At 33.4% G+C, this 19,315-nt stretch overlaps 1 protein-coding gene across 1 annotated transcript; it reads right to left on the bottom strand.

Moving 5' to 3' along the window:
- Positions 1-4,196: 4,196 nt before the first annotated feature.
- On the bottom strand, positions 4,197-18,578 carry LOC114393671 (L-arabinokinase-like). Its single transcript, XM_028355059.1, has 29 exons — positions 18,407-18,578; positions 18,107-18,214; positions 17,550-17,618; positions 17,351-17,434; positions 16,697-16,773; positions 16,228-16,294; positions 15,628-15,685; positions 15,459-15,526; positions 15,315-15,377; positions 14,073-14,126; positions 13,874-13,976; positions 13,682-13,791; positions 13,473-13,592; positions 12,206-12,262; positions 11,897-12,063; positions 11,656-11,797; positions 11,364-11,447; positions 9,353-9,478; positions 9,017-9,147; positions 8,855-8,936; positions 8,517-8,604; positions 8,192-8,235; positions 7,994-8,089; positions 7,836-7,912; positions 6,739-6,936; positions 6,280-6,445; positions 5,857-5,928; positions 5,272-5,475; positions 4,197-4,643 (listed from the first exon to the last, which is right to left on the bottom strand). The coding sequence occupies exons 1-29, from the start codon at positions 18,512-18,514 to the stop codon at positions 4,434-4,436; spliced, it is 3,033 nt and encodes a 1,010-aa protein (XP_028210860.1). The 5' UTR covers positions 18,515-18,578; the 3' UTR covers positions 4,197-4,433.
- Between the last annotated feature and the right edge of the window lie 737 nt (positions 18,579-19,315).

The raw sequence follows: 19,315 nt of genomic DNA, 5'->3' as shown, positions 1-19,315 counted from the left end.
TTTGTTCTTATTTCTTGTTTCAATGCAAACCTAGGTGCTCATGTAGGACACCTTAGGTTTGTCGTAATTTTTTGTAGGAATAATCAACATGAAAATAAAGAAAAAAGTATGTTTTATTCCATTACTTTCCATAACTTTTTAAATAGTGATCAAGGGCTTCCCATGGACCCTAAGAGAATAAAGGTCACTCTTGAGTGGCCTACTCCACCAAGTATAAGAGAAATTTGGGGCTTCAATATCTTAACAAACTTTTACAAAAGGTTTGTCCCATATTTTTCTATACTTGTAGCACCACTCATTGAGTTGGTGAGAAACTATATTCTCTCATGGGAAGATGGTCGGGAAAGGGGTTTTCAGTCCTTACCCTACTCTAACATACCCAACATCACTAATACATATGTTTTTATTCTTTTTACAGATGTTGAGGAAAGAATCCATGAGTTTCAAGAACCTCTGGATTTGAGGTCAAATCCTTTTCAAGGGGGAGGGAATGATGCAATCCTACCCCCCAAGAGCATTGGATAGAAGACTCGAAGAAGATTGGACCAAAGATGCAAGAGAAGGCCCTAGGTTTCTCATGAGCCTAAGGGTAGATTTTGGGCCCATAGGCTAAGTATGAGCCCACTTATCTTTGTACATATTAGATTAAGGTTTCATTAATTTTGGGCCGTGTATTTAGGGCTCCATAATGTAGGTAGAGTACCCTAGAAATATAGGATTTTTCAGCCCTTGTATTTTAGGGCACCTAGACTAGTTTTGTATTAGGGGTAGTTTTATAATTTCACATGCACTAAGTGAATATTTGATGTGTGTGGTTGGAAATAAATTTAATTGAATTGGTAGAAGCCCAATCCAATTAAATTTTAGAGGGGGAGGTGGGCATTTGCTTACCACACCTCATTACCACATCATATAGTCACACTTTGTGCATGTCCTTCATGCTTTACATGCCTCATGACACCTAAGCACACTTAGTGGAGAATCTTGGAATTGATCTTGGATTAGTGGGCTGAACCATAACTAAAATTCACTAATCATAATTAGTGAAATTTTGGCTCCAAAATTTGGCTCACAAATTCAATTTCAAATTCAAGTGAAATTTGAATTGAAATTCAAATTTCCCTCCAATTTTGTGTGACACTTAGGCTATAAATAGAGGCCATGTGTGTGCATTTTTTGAACTTTGATCATTTGAATATTAAACTTCAGATTTCAGAGCTCTTTTTTAGCATAAAATTTTGTGCCCTTCTCTCCCTCTCATTTCATTCATCTCCTTCTTCCTCCAAGCTCTTATCCATGGCCTCCTATTGTGGTGATCTTCTTCTAGACTCATCTTCTCCTTGAAGTGACGTCTCCTCTCTCTCTTCCTTCTCCATTCCGCTGCCCTCTTTCTAGCGCCACATGATGTAAGCTCCATTGGAGCTTGTAGGCCTAGGATCTTCTTCATCAATGGATTCCTTTGCTTCTTGGAAGCTCCAATGGAGCTTACATCATGTGGTTCTAGAAGGAGGGCAACAGAATGAAGAAGGAAGAGAGAGAGGAGACGCCACTTCAAGGAGAAGATGAGTCTAGAAGAAGCTCACTACCATAGGAGGCCATGGATAAGAGCTTGGAGGAAGAAGGAGATGAATGAAGGGAGAGGAAGAGAAGAGCACAAAATTTTGTGCTATAAAAGAGCTCTGAAATCTGAAGTTTAATATTCAAATGATCAAAGTTCAAAAAATGCACACACATGGCCTCTATTTATAGCCTAAGTGTCACACAAAATTGGAGGGAAATTTGAATTTCTATTCAAATTTCACTTGAATTTGAAATTGAATTTGTGGAGCCAAATTTTGGAGCCAAAATTTCACTAATTATGATTAGTGAATTTTAGCTATGGTTCAGCCCACTAATCCAAGATCAAGTCCAAGATTCTCCACTAAGTGTGCTTAGGTGTCATGAGGCATGTAAAGCATGAAGGACATGCACAAAGTGTGACTATATGATGTGGCAATGGGGTGTAGCAAGCAAATGCTCACCTCCCCCTCTAAAATTTAATTGGATTGGACTTCTCCCAATTCAATTAAATTTATTTCCAACCACACACATCAAATATTCACTTAATGCATGTGAAATTACAAAACTACCCCTAATACAAAAACTAGTCTAGGTGCCCTAAAATACAAGGGCTGAAAAATCCTACATTTCTAGGGTACCTTACCTATATTATGGAGCCCTAAATACAAGGCCTAAAAATTATGAAACCTTAATCTAATAAGTACAAAGATAAGCGGGCTCATACTCAGCCCATGGACCCGAAATCTATCCTAAGGCTCATGAGAACCCTAAGGTCTTCTCTTGCATCTCTGGCTCAATCTTCTTGGAGTCTTCTATCCAATGCCCTTGTGGAGTAGGATTGCATCAGATGTGTACAACTCACTTTAACCTTTGAAAGTTCCAAGAAATGAAAACTAAAGTTTTTGAGTTGTAAAATCTCGTTCTAAATCATTGTTGAAAATGAGAATATAAGGTGGCTATATATAGAGAAAATAGTTATGACCTCTTGTAATCGATTAAATTGCTAATGTAATCGATTATCTCGAAGAAGTAATCGATTAAATTCTCATTTTAATCGATTGAAGTGTTCTTCCCAGCACCTGAAAAGCTTTCAAGAACAATGTAATCGATTAAATTCTTAATTTAATCGATTAAAGTATTATTCATCACTTCTGGGAACACTCTCAAGAACCATGTAATCGATTACTATATCTTCCTAATCGATTAAAGCAGAGACTCAAGAAAACAAACATGGTCTCATCAGAATAGAGTAATCGATTACGAATATGGGGTAATCGATTAAACCACAACGAAGATCCCTCTGCAAGTTTCTCAAAAGACTTGTGTAATCAATTACGGATACACGGTAATCAATTAAAACAAAGATGATGTACTGAAGATGTTTCTTCCCTTAGAAACAATCTTCCTACTTCTACGTGGTGACGCATGATGAACACGCATATATATTAAGACTAAAAAACAACAATCAATACAAATGTCACTAAACAAGAAGTTGGACATATAAAAGGACAAAATTCTTCACAGTTTGATCTTCATATTGTTCTTCCTATCTCTAACAGAAATTAAGTCTTATAAATAAATAGAGGGAGTACTTTTACCGTGTACTTTAATTTAAAAAAAATTCTTCTATTTCAATCATTTCTATTTTTATCATTTAAACCAAATACATCTTTAGACTCATCATTTAAATCATTTCTGTGCAAATGCACACGTGTTGTGATTTTGTCCGAACATGTTTTTAAATTAAAAATATTTGCATGATAGATGTTTGTTTTAAAATTAAACTTTATAGTAAATGAATATTTTTGATATTTTAATAAAAAATTATAATATATAAATATGTTTAAATATCGAAATTTTATTTTACATTTGCAACACATGATTTATATGTTTGTAACAATGTTGATTAGTGGGACCTTTTGCGTAGTAAGAAAATTGGACTTAGTTCAGGCTAAACTAATAAAAAAGCTTGTGTTAATCTTGCTTCTGTTTTTTTTTTTTTTCTCACATTGACGAATACGTTGAAAATGTTGTTTTGCAGAAAACTTTCAAGAACTCGCATACACACTATTTAACCTATCTCTCTTCTAGTGTGTTCATTTTATTTCGGAATAATTAGCATTGTATCTTGCAGATGTGAGAATACTTTGTTAAGAAGCAGCCTGATGAGGCTAAGAAAAAATACTCTCAAAGCTTGAGGAGGGTAAATGAGAAAAAATACATTTATAATTGGTGCCTGCTTTTAGTAGATAATGCTACCAAGGCTTGTGGTTAAACTAATATAATTTTTGTGTGCTTTTTCTTTTCTTTAAGCTTCTCATGTGTGTAGTTACTGCATATTTATTTTAATTTATGAGAAATCTTCATGTTAAAACAAGACTAACTTAGTTCATGCAAGAAAAGATTTTTCATAGAGTATTCAGCTCCAGAAGCAGAGCCTAAGTTTTTTATAATATTAATTAGAGAAAAAAAAATTGAACTTTTGAAAAGCAGTTTCTTATAAGACACTTGGTTTACTTATAATAATTATTTTTCAAAGTATAAGAAAGAATTTGTGCAGAGAAAACCATATTCAGTAATCAGTAGAAAGTATAAACTACTATCAAGAAAAAAAGTGCACATCCGGAAACACTAAGTAAAAGAAAAGTTCAAATTTAGAATATCACATATCCATTTATTCGTGCATAACGATTTGTTGTTTCACTATTTATTCACATTTTAGATATTCTAACATGCCAGCAAGTTCCATCCTGGCCATAAATTGTACTAAATAAATCATAAAATAAAGTGCTACAAAATTTAACCATACTATACATTTCTGGGGAAAGATCACATAGGTAAGAATTCCTAAGGTGCTTAAATGCAAGCCATGATCAACTCTTATTCTCCACCACAACTGCACCATCATCCTCGCTGGCATTAGGCTTTTCCGGGGTGAGTGCACCATCATCCTCGCTAGAGTTCGCCTTTTCTGGGGTAGCTCGACGGCGTATTTTTAGGTACCCAAATTTTCCAGCACCTGGGGATGAACCCTCAAAAATGAAGGGCAAATAACCAGTAGCATTCTTGTACCTCTGCTGAACCTGCATCAAAATTTGTTGCAGGATTCAGACTATAAGTATTTAATGAAGTCTCACTTACTAAGGATTTATTTTGAATAAGTTCTATAAGAATGAGATGGAAGAAAAGGGAAATAACATAGTGGAAAAGAATGTTTCTTTCCCCCCATGAAAGTTTTTTATGCAAGAGACTTTTTTACATTAATTCAATTAAAATAGTAAAATGTTATATGAAAATAAACTTTTTCAATAAAAACAACATCCCCTCTCATTTTGATAAAAATTTGGGTTAAATATATTTTTAGTTCTTCAAAATGGGGGAATGTTCACTTTTAGTCCCTAAAAAATTGTTTCATTTTAGTCCATCAGTTTTTGAAATGTTAGGTGTAGTCCTTGCCTTGACAAAAACTCGACTCGTTTTCGCCTCCCATTTTTGCATATAGGGAGCATACATGACATTTCCAAAAATAAACAACCAAAAGGAAATGATTTTTTATATGGAATAATTGAACATTTCCCTATTTGCAGGGATTATAAATATATTTAACCCTAAAAAGTTTTTCCTTACCTGCCATCCAAAAGAGATATGAAGTATTTCTTAGTTATAATAATCAATAATGTGTTAAACTTATAATTAAGAAAAAAACTATACCTCAAAAATGTGTTCACTGCTCTTGAGACAGTTTCTGCCAACTACACAAACTGTTCCACCGGAACCACCACCAGTTATCTTGGCTCCATATAATGTCCCACCTTCAGCTTTAGATGCTGCACTGTGCTGCAACTCTTGCACTAAGTTTACAAGCCTATCTGTTCCATCAGATCCAAGTCCACAAGTACTGTAGCTGTAGTGGCACTGCAAAAGATAATTAAACTCAATTACTTTTTCACCTTTTATAGTTTGGTAGTCTTCAATTCCAATACCAAAGTTAATGTTCAAAATAGGGGATAAGAAAATAACCTCCTATCAAACAAGTAATAAGCATGTTAATTTGCATTTTAACCTGATTAACAGTAAATAATATAGACATCTAACTAATTGTTCTAATCTTCCTGTTATATGCATGTTAAAATTAAGTGAATGCTTTATCATGAACAATACAATTGTTCATAATATGAAAAAAAATCATTATTAACCAAGTGTTCATCTAAAATTATATTTCAGTTGCATTATAACTTCTGCAACAGAGTACCTAAATTAGGACAGTAAGTTGATCAACTGAAGCTGTAGATGTACCTGATATAGCAATTCTCCTAAGGCTGTAAGCTGATAGGTTGAAGCTGCAGATGTTAAAAGTGCTTTCAAGTTCTGCACACCATATGATGGAGGAGAATTAATTAAAATTTCAAATATTTAAACCAGGACACGTGAATATAATTGCTTCACGATAACAGGTAGTTACTGTGTCTGATAAAAATGAGTTTTACGAAAGTCATTGTCTCTTAAAAAAATTAGATTTTGCACAACAAAACATTCAAACATACAATATACCACATCCTACGATCTACAAAATAATGAAAATATAATAGTAATTTGCCAAATATATACATGACTGTGTTTTACTGAGACTTATACATAATAATTGGGCAAAAGGATGCAACAATTATAACAAATCATCAGTTACTTGTAACCAATTAAATTCTTTAATGAAGTTCTAACCACGACTCGGAAATTTTCAAATATGGGATGCATTGTGGGAGCTCTAACTCCGTAAGTACGCTTCGGATCAATAGTAGTGACAGGATCATTATGATTTTGATATTGCTCCAAAAATGTCTCACCAACAATGGACTCAGGAATTGTCTTAGCATACAGAGTCACAAATCTACAAATAAAAACAAATAATATGTTAACTTCAAGATTTATGGAGTGGTGCTAGTATCTAAAAGGGAAAATTGATGAAAAAAATTGAAAACGTCAATATAATGTAAAGCATAATAATGATCCAAAAACATATAATGATACCAATTTATCTTCTTACTCCTACAAATCCATTGCATAAGTAATTAAAGGGTGCTTCTTGTTAATCAAAGTAGTTCTATATGCAGACGTAATTTATCTGCCATAATAATCCCCTCATGATAACCTAAGTTAAGTAAAGGAGAAAAAAGGACTTACCTATGAGGTGGCAAGTTACATAAGTAATCTAAGGAGGTTTCCTGTTTAAGTAGTTCTATATCATCTTGTTCCACTTCATCATAGCTCAACCCATTAGCAGCACAAGTCTCAGACAATTCCTCAGATGCCTTGGCCTTTATCATCTTCATACCCATAAAGGCACCAATTCTAACAGAACCATAGTCTGCACCTCCAACACTGAAATCGACAACACAATTCATGAACATATTGAAGAAAGAATAACGAGGAGTAGAACAGTATATTCTGGTTAAAGGATAGAACGATCCAAAAAGCTTAAGCAGTTAGGTTACAGCTCATAAATTATTCTATATTTCTAACTGACCACCTTCGTGAGAGTTACAAAAACCACAGAAACAGATAAAAAATGAAACAACCCTAACATGATTTACAAGTTGAGCACATACTTTAATTATATTATACAAATACCACAAGTTAGACTGTAATCAATGTGAAACAAAACTTAAGCATAAAATTGTGATTCAAAATCTATAAAACTTTTGCATAAAATTGTGATTCAAGATAAAAATCTATATTAAATCTGAAACAAAACTTAAGCATAAAATTGTGATTCAAGATCTTCTAGTGATGAAGTGTACAAAATAAAGATAATAATTTTAATAAGTAATTAGACCCCTGATTTTAGGTTAATTCCTTAATTTGCTGGATATGAGCTGTAGCCCATGGGTCCTATTGAATTTGTCAATGTTATTAGGCTCCATAAACAACCAACTCATCCTGAAAGCTTAGGCTGCTAGGTGGTTCATTAATAATTTTATTGTATCTATGAACAGGGGTCTAATTATAAATTTATAAGCTTCAAATTGAAAGATATTCTGGGTCTAAAGCTGTAGATATTAAAATTATATTGATTTGTTAAATCAAGGGAACATGTTCATAGAGTAAGAGTTCAGCAGCTACGTTTTTAATTTTTTTTATAGATTACAGTCTAACATTGATTGCAGCTTTTGATTTTCTTCGAAAGTGGAATTATTACTTACAGGAAACCCAAACTAATTGCCACAAAGCAGAAAAAGATGTATGCGAGAAATTATTGCAAATAATGATAGACCACCAACCTGTGTCTTATTCCAGAATCAATTCCCCAGAAACGGATATGGCTGGGAATATCAACAAGGCCAACAATCTCTGCAGGCTGCATCAATAACGAGCAGTAGCATCATAGTGTCATAAGAGCAGGAAAATATTGTTTTTGATAGCTTGTAACGATGCACACCTGGCAAATCATAGCAAGAAGTTTGTTGGCTTCACCACATGCAGAAGCCATCTGGTCCATGACACCGCATGGTGCTCCTACAATGTGGTTTTCCACCTGATGAAAATGATTGAATACATCAAGCGGACAATGCATACTAGAGATAAAATTACAATCATACAAAATCAGTATTGATCAGAGTACTGCATAAAGTCCAACCTTCTGGCAGAGTATGGCCAGATGCCTTGGGCTGATATTTAATCCTGAGTTACAAAGATAGAAATTAATTTAATCAATGGACAAAAATTGAACCAATTTAAGCATTCAGTAAAGATCAAAACAGAATCAAGATCAGAAAAAAGAGAAGTTTTTCTTTTTGATGTATTAGAAAGAATAGTTGTTCAAAGAGATCTCCTTTGTGAAACAACTTGGTCTAGCAGAAGATTAATTTTACTCCATAAGAAATAATAAAATGTCCAAAAACAATGAAAGAGTTTAAGATTATAGTTGTCGTAAAATGAACATTAAGACGGAGCATGATTACCATGAGCAGCTGCAATAGCATACATACTAGCAACCTCCACAGATGCAGAAGATGATACACCTTTCCCTTCTGGGACTGCAGATGAAACCTACATATTTGTTTACAATGTCTACATCTTAGAATAATGGAGATAGAGTAAGTGGCACAATTATAGGCCTCGACTAATGTTTCAACATGGCACTAAAAGAGGAATGATCATCAAGAAATGAGTTGAAAGTGAAACTAATTGGCAATTATGTGAACAACGCTCATGGAAAATTCTCTAAGCATTCTGTATGATATTTTGTTTTGTTTGCTAAAATGAAGTATTAGTAACATAGGTAGAGAACAGAAGGTACCAGCATGCTGATACTATCTTCAAATTGAACACCCAATTCAGTCATTAAGACCAAAATTGCCCCTGCAACATATGCTGCCCACCTGTGATAGTTAATCATATTAGTCTAATAGAATGGCAGACATGCCTTATTCATATAAAGTCATGCACAAGTGCTACCTACTTTTGGGAAGGATCTTGAGCAAAGTATTTCTTTGCTTTCTCATATGAGATTGGCTTGTCTTCATCCATAAAATCAGATAAATCCATGTCAAATGTTGGGCCACGATTGCTCAATTCTGAGCCAAATGATACCTGAAATGATCCAGATTCGTTGAAAATACACAGTAAGAAAGTATTGTTATCGCTAAAATTGCAAGGATATGGAGATATCCAGATAATGTGTAATTTTATCATCAACGTTATTCACTTCTCATGCTTCATTGTTACACAAACTCCAAGCAATAGTTGTCAATGTTAACTGATAGAATATAGAAATTTCACATGTTCTCCAACATACGATTTGCAAGACAGCAGTTGGATTTCTCCCTTTGTCATTCTGTCGAGCCTCAGCATGTTTCCATAGCCTATGTTTACTTGGATGGTTTCTTTGTAAAGCAACATGGCAGGCTTCTTTAATTGGCATCTACAGAAGAGTGAAAAGAAAGAGAGCCAAAGTGAGTACTTGTTTAAAAATTTCATGAATAACCTTGTCAGTTCTGTAACATTTTCAGACTAGACTGATTGTATTGTAACATATGTCAGTGTTTAGCACTGTACATCTATGTATTTTTAGAGATTTAAAACTTGCAAGCCTCCACCTAACAACTTAGACTTTTAACATAGTTGGAAGTTGGAACTTGATATATAAGAGTAGTAGAGTGCATTTAATACAGTAGTACAATGGCAGTAGAGGTATATACAAAAAATAATTACTATCAACTGCCAATACTATCTCAACAATTAACACGGATTCTCTTTCAAATTTGAAAAGCTACAAAACATCATTTAGTAAGAATGTACAAGAATGCTGCTCACTTTACACCCTTGTCAATCAATGCATGTTCCCTTGGAAATGTTGCTTACAAGTATCAGTACTCAATAAGGTCATTATTCTATTTGATATATACCAAGGTTATGAAAACCAGACCAGCTGGTTCAACCATGAACCGGCTAGCTGTCTGGTCCAAAACAAGTACATAACTGGTGTTCAATCAAACCATAAAACTGGTTACAAACCGCTTGAACCTGTATCTCCGGTTTCCACAGGTTGCTTAAAAATGTTTAAAACTGATTTGACATGTTACCTACTGCTGAGATTGAAAGTAGCCATTTGCTTTTAAAGGAACAGATTTACTTTTCACCGTGACACACAGCCAATGTGGGACTCAATGTGCAGCGGGATATATTTTATATATGAAGCATCACTGCAGTGCCTTTACTACCAATCAATGTGGAGCTAACATTCTGATGGTTGAACCATCCAAACATTTCCACGTAAGGCAAACTAAGACTTTTCTAAAATCCTACCAATGTGGAATCTAATATTTTGATGTTAAAACTTAAAACTATCTTAACCATTTTCAGCCTTAACACTCTGACAAATCAATGTGACTAATTAATACAACTATAAAAACAATAACATTTTTATAATAACAAAACATAATATGAAACATTTTCATCCAATCTGTGGAACTAATTAATGGAACTATAATTAAAAAAAATTATAATAACATAATTTGAACGTCATATTGGTTCTTATTAACTATTACTTTATTAGAAAGTTTATTTTATAAGTTATAATACTAAACTGTGTTCGTAATATTATATATTTAATTTTAATAATAATTAGGTTATATTTTTTATTTCATTCTAGAATATTGGTTTGATTTAATAAATTTTTTTACTGAGTTTTAATTTAATAATTAAAAATATTAGTATTGGCTTAATTTAATATAAATATATCTAAAACTATACATGCTATTATGTCATTAAATAAAATTATATTATTTCTCTAATATTGTTAAATTGTTTAATATATTATATTTTAAAACAATATTATTTAATTATTATTGGTTCAACCACGGTTAGACCATTGAACCTTGAACCAATACTATCATCGGTTCAATGACTGGTCCGGTTTTCAAAACATTGATATATAAAGACTTCTTGTTAAGTTTTTTGTCAGCAATAGAAAATGAAAGTAGTTTGTTTTGGGTCTGATGGATAAGATACCTAACAGTAACATACATGCACACATGTGCTCGCACACACACATGTATAAAACCCTGAAGTCTTGAAGTACTTTATCAAATTAACAACACCTGATCCTATTTTAATTTTTTTTAAAGGAGTAGAAACACATCATTTCCTTCTACCGCATATATTAGTTGGATTCACTAAAACTAAACTTTAGAGCATCAAGCCTATAATAATGTGTAATAATAAATGTCAAATTACGTGAAGAAGTTAACAGTTGAAACTATATGTATCAAATGCAATGAACAAAACCCTGGGGAGATAGATTCAACCTGCAGGACAAGACTTCCAGAATAGTCAGCAATACCACCTATAACGTCCAACCTTCCAGGAGCTCTTGTCACAAATATTTCTTCCTGTCACATGAATAAAACAAAGTCAAAAGTGAAAGAATAAACAGGAAAATAACAAGTATCTGAATTCAGTAGAAACTAGTGTAGTGTTATTGTAATGTGGTTTCTTCAGTATTTATATCTTTAAAAGGATAGCTTGTAGCCATTGAGAGCTCTTAGTCCAGAAGAATGATTTTATAAAGAAATGATTTTCAAACAAAATGATTAAGACCTCCCAGTTGAAGAGATTAGCTGCAGCCTTACGCTCCCGCCTTGTGTGCTTGTCCTGTAATTCAGATAGGTTCTGTAAGAATGCCACAGTATCTGGAAGTCCTTGAATATCTCCATGAAGAATGTCAAAGTTTTCAATGTCCCTGAAGAAAGAATATACGAAAACAATGAGGCAGTTATATTGTCTCTTATTAGGACACAACAAAGAAAAATATAACCCTGAAAAGTGAAGTGATACTCACAAGCTAAACGCAGATCTTCCATCATCCACAGGGGAACCAGGTGTTGTGCGGCCAAGTTGGTTTTCAGCAGTTGCATACCATTCTGGGATTGTAATATCTCGACCAGGGGCCCTTTGGAGTTGATACCCAAGAACTATGGCATCACGCAATCTTCTTGCCCCACTAAGCTAGAATTATTAAGTTAAAATTGAAATGAAATTCCAAATTTTATTACTTTCCCTATATCTTCATGAAACCAAAAATGACCAGGAGCTCAAAAAAATTAACAAAAGCCAACATTGCAACTAGTCACATTCAGAAGTCATTTACCTTATCTGATGCATAACTTTTTCCAAAAGCCGTCTCCTGCAGTATGTGGGCTGCCACCTACATTTTCAAATGTTTATGAAAAAAGCTATCAATTCTTTTGGAATAATCGAAGACTTCAATGATGACATAGAACTACATGATCAAGGTGGGGAAAGGAACAACCCTAGAAGAATTTAAATATTCAGATCATCACTAATTGTAGATGATTACCATCCAATTAAAACAAACATTTTAATGTTTCAGTTAAATTACAAAGACGACCCATGGGGTTGGAAAATTCATCCCAAACAATAAAAATTACTGGCAATGACAATGCTGGATTAAATATTCTAGTGGGGATTACAAACCTAATTGACATTAACCAATATCACTGACAAATCCAAATATAAAACCCAAAAGAGCGGGAATGTCAGGTGCACTCATCAAAATTCTGCATTATATATATCTATGGGCCAGAACTGTTTAAAAGCTCTCTCTCTCTCTCTCTCTCTATATATATATATATATATATATATATATATATATATATATATATATATATATATATGATCAGAAGAACTGGCCATCAAATATCAAGATCTTTCCAGTTAGTCAATTTATGGTCACTGTTTACAACATTTACACAGACTCAACAATTCATTGATTCATCAAATACATACAATACTAACTACTATGCAGGATGTAATTAATACCTCAAGCAATACCAGCAAAAGAATGGTAAAGGATTTCATGGAGTTGCAGATATTACACAGGAAAAAATGTATTTAACTAATTAATTAAAATTTAAAAGTACATTGCTTGTGATAATCCCAAAGGACAACCAAAGAATTGGCTTATATAAGTTATACTATAACTGGGTCATTTGGGATCAGATATGCATGGTTCAGCGCATTTCGGCTATGAATCTCCATTGTAAACTCTGTTTGCACACTGGAGATTCCTTTTTACTCTGGTAGAACAAAGTTAATGTTGCCTCATAAATTGTGTTTCCCTTTTAAAGGGAGTTTCAATTCATTGTTCAAACAGATACTTCATGGTCATGAGATAACGAATATGGAAAGTTAAAATTTTCTCATTCCTAAAGTAATAATTTAGACATGAGTCCATCCCCTACTTTTATCATTGACCATCCATTTCTTTATTCCACACCAATTCTTAAGAGTTAAAGAAAAAACAACAAATAAAATTTTATGAAGTTACAGAAATAAACCAGTTGCACAAAGTAATAGTTTTTGAAGAGTCAATTAATAAAAGAAAAAGAGGGTACCTCACCACCATTAATGCCTGCTTCATAGCAGGGTTTCAAACTTATTGCACGTTCAAGATAAGGTCTCCAGTGACCAGTCAGTAAATCCCTCCTAATCATTTCAACACCACCTTGATAAAACTAAAAAAATAAGATAATTACTTGAAAAGAACTCAATACAAAAAACGTTAAATACAAGAAAACTAACATCGAGAAAGTCAATAGAATACCTCAAGCATATTTCTCAAAAAAGGTTCTTCATTGAAATAATCTCTACGGACAAAGACAAAAGGACACTTGTATGCCAAGGCCTCGCTAACAGTGCCATATCCAATTTTTCCTAAGATAACAAATAGAAATTAGTATAACTATTTCATTTAATCCAGCTTTGGAAGTTGCAGCTATTCAAGCTTCATACTGACCAAGCATACAGTCAGATGCCGCAATAATGTCCGGCGTATATGCATCTTTAGCAAGTTTTACAAAGTTAGGCGGAAGTTCTGCAGTCTCTGAAGCACCACAAACCTGGATCAGAAAAGACATCACCAAATAATGCACAAGTACAATAAACGAACATTTTAAATGAGACAATGATACATAGCAGAGTAGTTGAAGAAGTACCAGGCACAACCAGCCAGGTGGTAAGAATTCCTCCTTTAGCTTCAATTCTGATGGCTGGAGACAAGACATAATATAGGCAGCCAGAAGTCAGATGATGGGGGTCATTAATAGAGTTCCATGGCATAAAATCCAGAAAAGTGTAAAATTTACAAGTATATATGGTCAATAAGATGATCAAAGAACAATAACAAATTAGTATTGACAATAACAAATCCTGTAAAATATCTTTATAGGAACTGTAGACTTTATTATGAATTTGTGACTACCAGAAATGATAATTAGAACAATACATGAATATATGCATTGCTGATTTTACAGAAAATGAAGAACTACCACAGTTATACCAAGAACATTATTAGTTACAAGAAGAATTAATCAGCACATTATTATAGGTTATAACATACACAAGTGAAAGAGTGATACATAATACTAATTATTACACATGTGCTTTAAATCAGTTAATTCTAACAAGTATTTAGTAGAGTTACTTCTCAACAAGGTTTGAAAGCCTGTATGACCACATAGTCAGGAGTTTCCTTTAAATGAAGTTGCATTTCCATACACAGTAAAATAGCCATGCGTATTGTCCTCCCTTTAATCCCAAAGGGCTCTTATGTATGAGGAGGTATGTTAGAGATATACAATCATTTATAGTCTTTCACATAACAGACTAATCATTCATAGTCTTTCACATAACAGACTAAGCTTCGTGGAGAGTTTGTTGACACAAGTTATTAATGTGTGGTAAACAGTGCAAGTGAGTATGCATGGATTTTATTTTATGCGACATGGGCTGCTTAACTGATGTAGGGTGCAAAAGGATCAACCAGATGGAGTCTTAAACACTTTAAAAAATCATAATGTCAACAGTAGACAGAATTGAACATAAATATAGCAGCAGATTATAATCATGAGATTTTAATTGAAATATATTATGGCACAAAGGTGACGGTAAGAGAAGATAATTGTGGAAAAACTGGAAGAATAACAATTGGAAATGAACGCAGCACACAGTTTTGCCTTTGGTACTGGAGATAATAAAAGCACCTCAACCAAAATATATTCATCACAGAATTGAAGCAATCCACAATTCAAGTAAATGAACAATACAACAATGAGCGCAAAGAGACAAAAGAGTGCAAGCATTTGTTACAAGACATCCCCCCCTCTCCCACCCATCCAATAAAAAAACTATCAAGGTTTGGTCTTTAAAAGAGTAAAAGAGAAGATCTAGGTAATCACCTGCCCACCAAAGTTGAGAATAACTAGCTTCACATCATCAGTTACCCCAAGTTCCTTCTTAACCTTCAACAAGGAAAATCACAAGCCTAATTAGGAGATAAATAATGCTATCAAATAGATCCACAAAGATTTGTAAGGTAGTACCTCTTTTGCAGATTTGTGTAACCTCCTCACTACCAGAGGGACGTCAATAACATCACGAAAAGCAGGCACTGTGAATATTAGAGATGCCAAATTCTAGTTAACCGTTCCCATCACCAGATTTAGGTGGATGTTAGGTTATTGTCATGAAATTGTATAAAAATTGACTTACTTGGGCAATATCCCGGGAGGCGGATAAGGAACTCGCAATGAGAATAGTCCTCGGCTATCTTCATTAGTGTATATGCAACAACACTTATTTATCATTTTCAAGCACAAAGCATAGCAAGTGCAAGAAGACAATTTCCAGTTTAAAAGTTTTACTTCCATTCAGCCTATTTCTATGTTTCACAATTATTGTTAGAAACAGACTAAGAGCATAGATGACATCCAAATATTTGGATTAATTTCAGGTTTGTTTGAAAATTTCAAATTTTGATCAACGCAAAGTAGAAAATAATTTTAAACATTAAATTGTGAGAGATATTTACCAATTACTAATACATTCAAGAAATGTGAAGAAAATGCAGAAAGGCGGCACCAATTTATTTGACAATTCTGCAATGTTCTTCTTCAACCTTGATAGCTAAGAAATACTAAAAATTAATTAAAATATAGATATATGTCACAAGTTTTATACAAGTGACTAAATGTGGAGCATAAAAATTCCAGAAATAATGGACAAAGCAGCAATCACAACTTCTTACATTTCACTCAAGGAACAAACATATGGGACAAGATAACCTCCTATATAAAAGAAGATTGTTGTCACCTGCCAAACTATTGAACGATGATGAAGTCCAGCAGCCATGACATACTCTGCATAGATGAAGTCCCAACTGAAATCAAAAAGATATGCAACAAGGGTAATTATGGGTTCTGAAAAAAAAAACAATCAGTCTTGGGCATCCATTTATATTTAAAGTTACAATTACTATACAGTACAGACTAGTTTAGGCAATGAACTAGAAAGTATATTTATATCCTCAATAGCAACTTCAAATTAATACCTGGAATGCATTTGTAAGAATAAAATGAGGAAAATACCTTAAACCGAGAGTCTGAGATGAAAGAATAAATAAAATTCATGAAAATATTTGTCTGTTAAATTTTCTATCACAATGACAACATTGGCAAATAGCTCATATGCTTCCTATATAATGGTTTTTCCTTAAGTAATTACTGTAAGTGACAAAAGAAAATAGCATTAAGAAGCCAAAATGGTAGTCTACATAAGTTACCTGAAATTGGTCACACAAACAGAGCGAATGCCAGCATCTGCTGCTGCTCGACATGCAACTGGGACAACATCGGAGACCTGTTTTCTCATATTAGCTTTACAAGGATCCACCAAGTATAATATTTCTTTCAAAAAAACATTTTTAAGATATTTTAAGTTTTTGGATAAACTTTTGGGGAGAAAAAGGCAGAATATGAAAATAATCAGATTTCAGATTCTTGTTTTTAGAAGATGATAGGAATAGCTTTTTGAAATAATCACTTGTATAAAAAAGATAGAAAGTGGTGAGAAAGAAAAAGAAACTTTTTTCCAGAATAAGAAAAAAATATTATTAAATTTTAAAAATTACAAGTCCTAATCATATATGTTTTTTTGAGAGGTGCAGGTGCTTAGTGTCTTTTATTGTAATTTTTTAAGAAATAATACTGACAAATCCAAACAACCTGAAAACCACCTTTTTGAAAAGATCAAACAAATGTGTTAAAGTTATTCTAAGCAGAAATCAAATTCATAGTCTCTGGTTATCAGCTCTTGCTCATAAATAAGAATAGTTTCCCCCAAATTCATCTTTTATAAGTCCAAACAATATGAATTAATTATCAGTTTCTCTTTTCACTTTTGTTTCCAATCAAAAAGGGAAGAACATTTCATGTACCACTAAGTCTGCTTTGACAGAGTTCAGCCACTCAGTTTCTTGAGCCAAGATTTGAGCACGCGGCTTCACTGCCGTTTCAGAATACTAACACAACCACAAACAAAACAAGGGATAAGCAACAGAAAGAAAAAAAGATTAAAGCATCTACCTCAAAGCACTACAACTATAAGTAATCCTAAAGGCAAGGGCATTGCCATACCTTCTCCAAAGAGGCAAGACGATCAACAGTCAAAGCATCAGCCTGAACAGCTCCACAGTCCAAAAGCACCTATTTTACACAAATGGATAAACATGTGCTTGAAATGCAGTCTCTTAAAAGCATTGTACTCATAGTCATATACACACTGAAGTGCAGCTCGAAGGGTACAAATTTTCGCATACTGATCATCATGATCCCAATTGCGATAGTTGCCAGATGTTGTCGCAATTGAGATCGTGTCGTGTCACTGTTAAAAGCAATTGCACTTGAGCATGTAACAAATCTTAATCACAAGGACTAATTCAACATTTTTTTATTGCACAGAACTAAAGCTATCCTTTTTCACCAAAATCTTGAAGCTTTTCACAAGCTACATGGCTACAATCCACAGGTTATATGTATGCATTTAGCTATTATTTCTTCCTTAACAATCATATCAGTCATTGACTAGAACACTACCCCTTTTGGATAGCATTACAAAGAGAGTTTAACAGTATATATATATATATATATATATATATATATATAAAGAAGAATCAATAAATAAATAAACTCACTTTGCGAATGAATAGGCGAGGAGACTGTATTTCAGAGGTGAAAACAAAATCAGGAGCACCAGTGACCACATGCACATCATGCCCCGCAAGAATCAAATGCCGCACCACCTTTCATTATTTCAAATTAAAATTCACATCACATATCAAAAGAAAAAATTCCCACAAAACAGACACACTTAGAAATTTTCAAACTTTTGTTTTTAACAGATGATCAAGGCCAAAACTGAAAACCCAGCAACTCATTTGGCCAAAGATGTCGCGAAAATGAAAAAGGATGTGATTTGAGAGCGAGAGAGAGACCTCAGTGACTCGAGTGGCATGGCCAAAACCATGACCAGTGACGTAATACGCAAAGACGAGGTGCTTTGTGGAAGCGGAGACTCCATCACTCTCTTGCTCGATCCTCATTTTGCAGTTGAATGGATCAACCTCTATCAAAGTCTCCAAGTCCAACACAAGAATGATAGTATTATAATGTTTTTGTTTCGGATAATAAACGTATTTATCCGTGGTCCATGCCTGAAGAATGGGAAGGTAATTATTTAATCACTTAACTCCTTTTTTATGTAATTATTTAACTCCTATGTAGATCTAAATGCACTTTACTTTTTTTTCTGACTATAATATTGGTAGGAAGTGTCTCGGCTTTCAACAACTTGGAGGCCCACACAAAGTGAGTATTCTCATTTTAACATGATTTATTTTAACCAAGTATTTTAACCAAGGGTTAATTCGGATGTTGACACAAGTGGTAGGGGCTTATATCTTTTCACAAAGTAATTTAAGATTCGAATTTAATTGACTCTTAAGTATGAAATAAATTTTATTGAGAGACAAATATATATTTTGTGTGTTCTCACGTCCCTACTAAAGATTAGTAACCCATTTCCAGCAATGCTACTTCATATCAGGGGTAACAAAATGCGAGTTGGATGTGTCGGACTAACTCATATTGATCCTCTTTTACGAGATGGGTTGGGGGTTTTAACCCACCAACTTGCTTCAATTCGTCTTATTTTGGCCCACCAAAAGATGAATTTAGTGGAAAGTAGGATGGGCGAACCTATTAACTCGCTTTTTTTATTAAAATAATAATTTAATATTTATTATGATACTTTATACATATATTTATTAATTTTTAATTAGTTTATTTTTGTCTAAATAAATTATTATTCATAATTTAAGCTAATAAATTCAACTCTTTTAGTA

Source organism: Glycine soja, chromosome 17 (assembly GCF_004193775.1).
Source record: "Glycine soja cultivar W05 chromosome 17, ASM419377v2, whole genome shotgun sequence".
Taxonomy (NCBI): Eukaryota; Viridiplantae; Streptophyta; class Magnoliopsida; order Fabales; family Fabaceae; genus Glycine; species Glycine soja.
This window is presented reverse-complemented; position numbering and strand designations above follow the sequence as displayed.

What these genes read in the sequence shown, in the direction of transcription:
- LOC114393671 (XM_028355059.1), bottom strand. Translation starts at nt 18,514, where the DNA reads ATGAGGATCGAGCAAGAGAGTGATGGAGTCTCCGCTTCCACAAAGCAC. An exon ending in CAGGCATTAATGGTGGTGAG is followed by an intron (nt 12,263 to 13,472) that starts GTACCCTCTTTT and finishes TTGAAAATGTAG; the next exon opens with GTGGCAGCCCACATACTGCA. An exon ending in TAGGAGAATTGCTATATCAG is followed by an intron (nt 5,476 to 5,856) that starts GTACATCTACAG and finishes TATCTTTTGCAG; the next exon opens with TGCCACTACAGCTACAGTAC.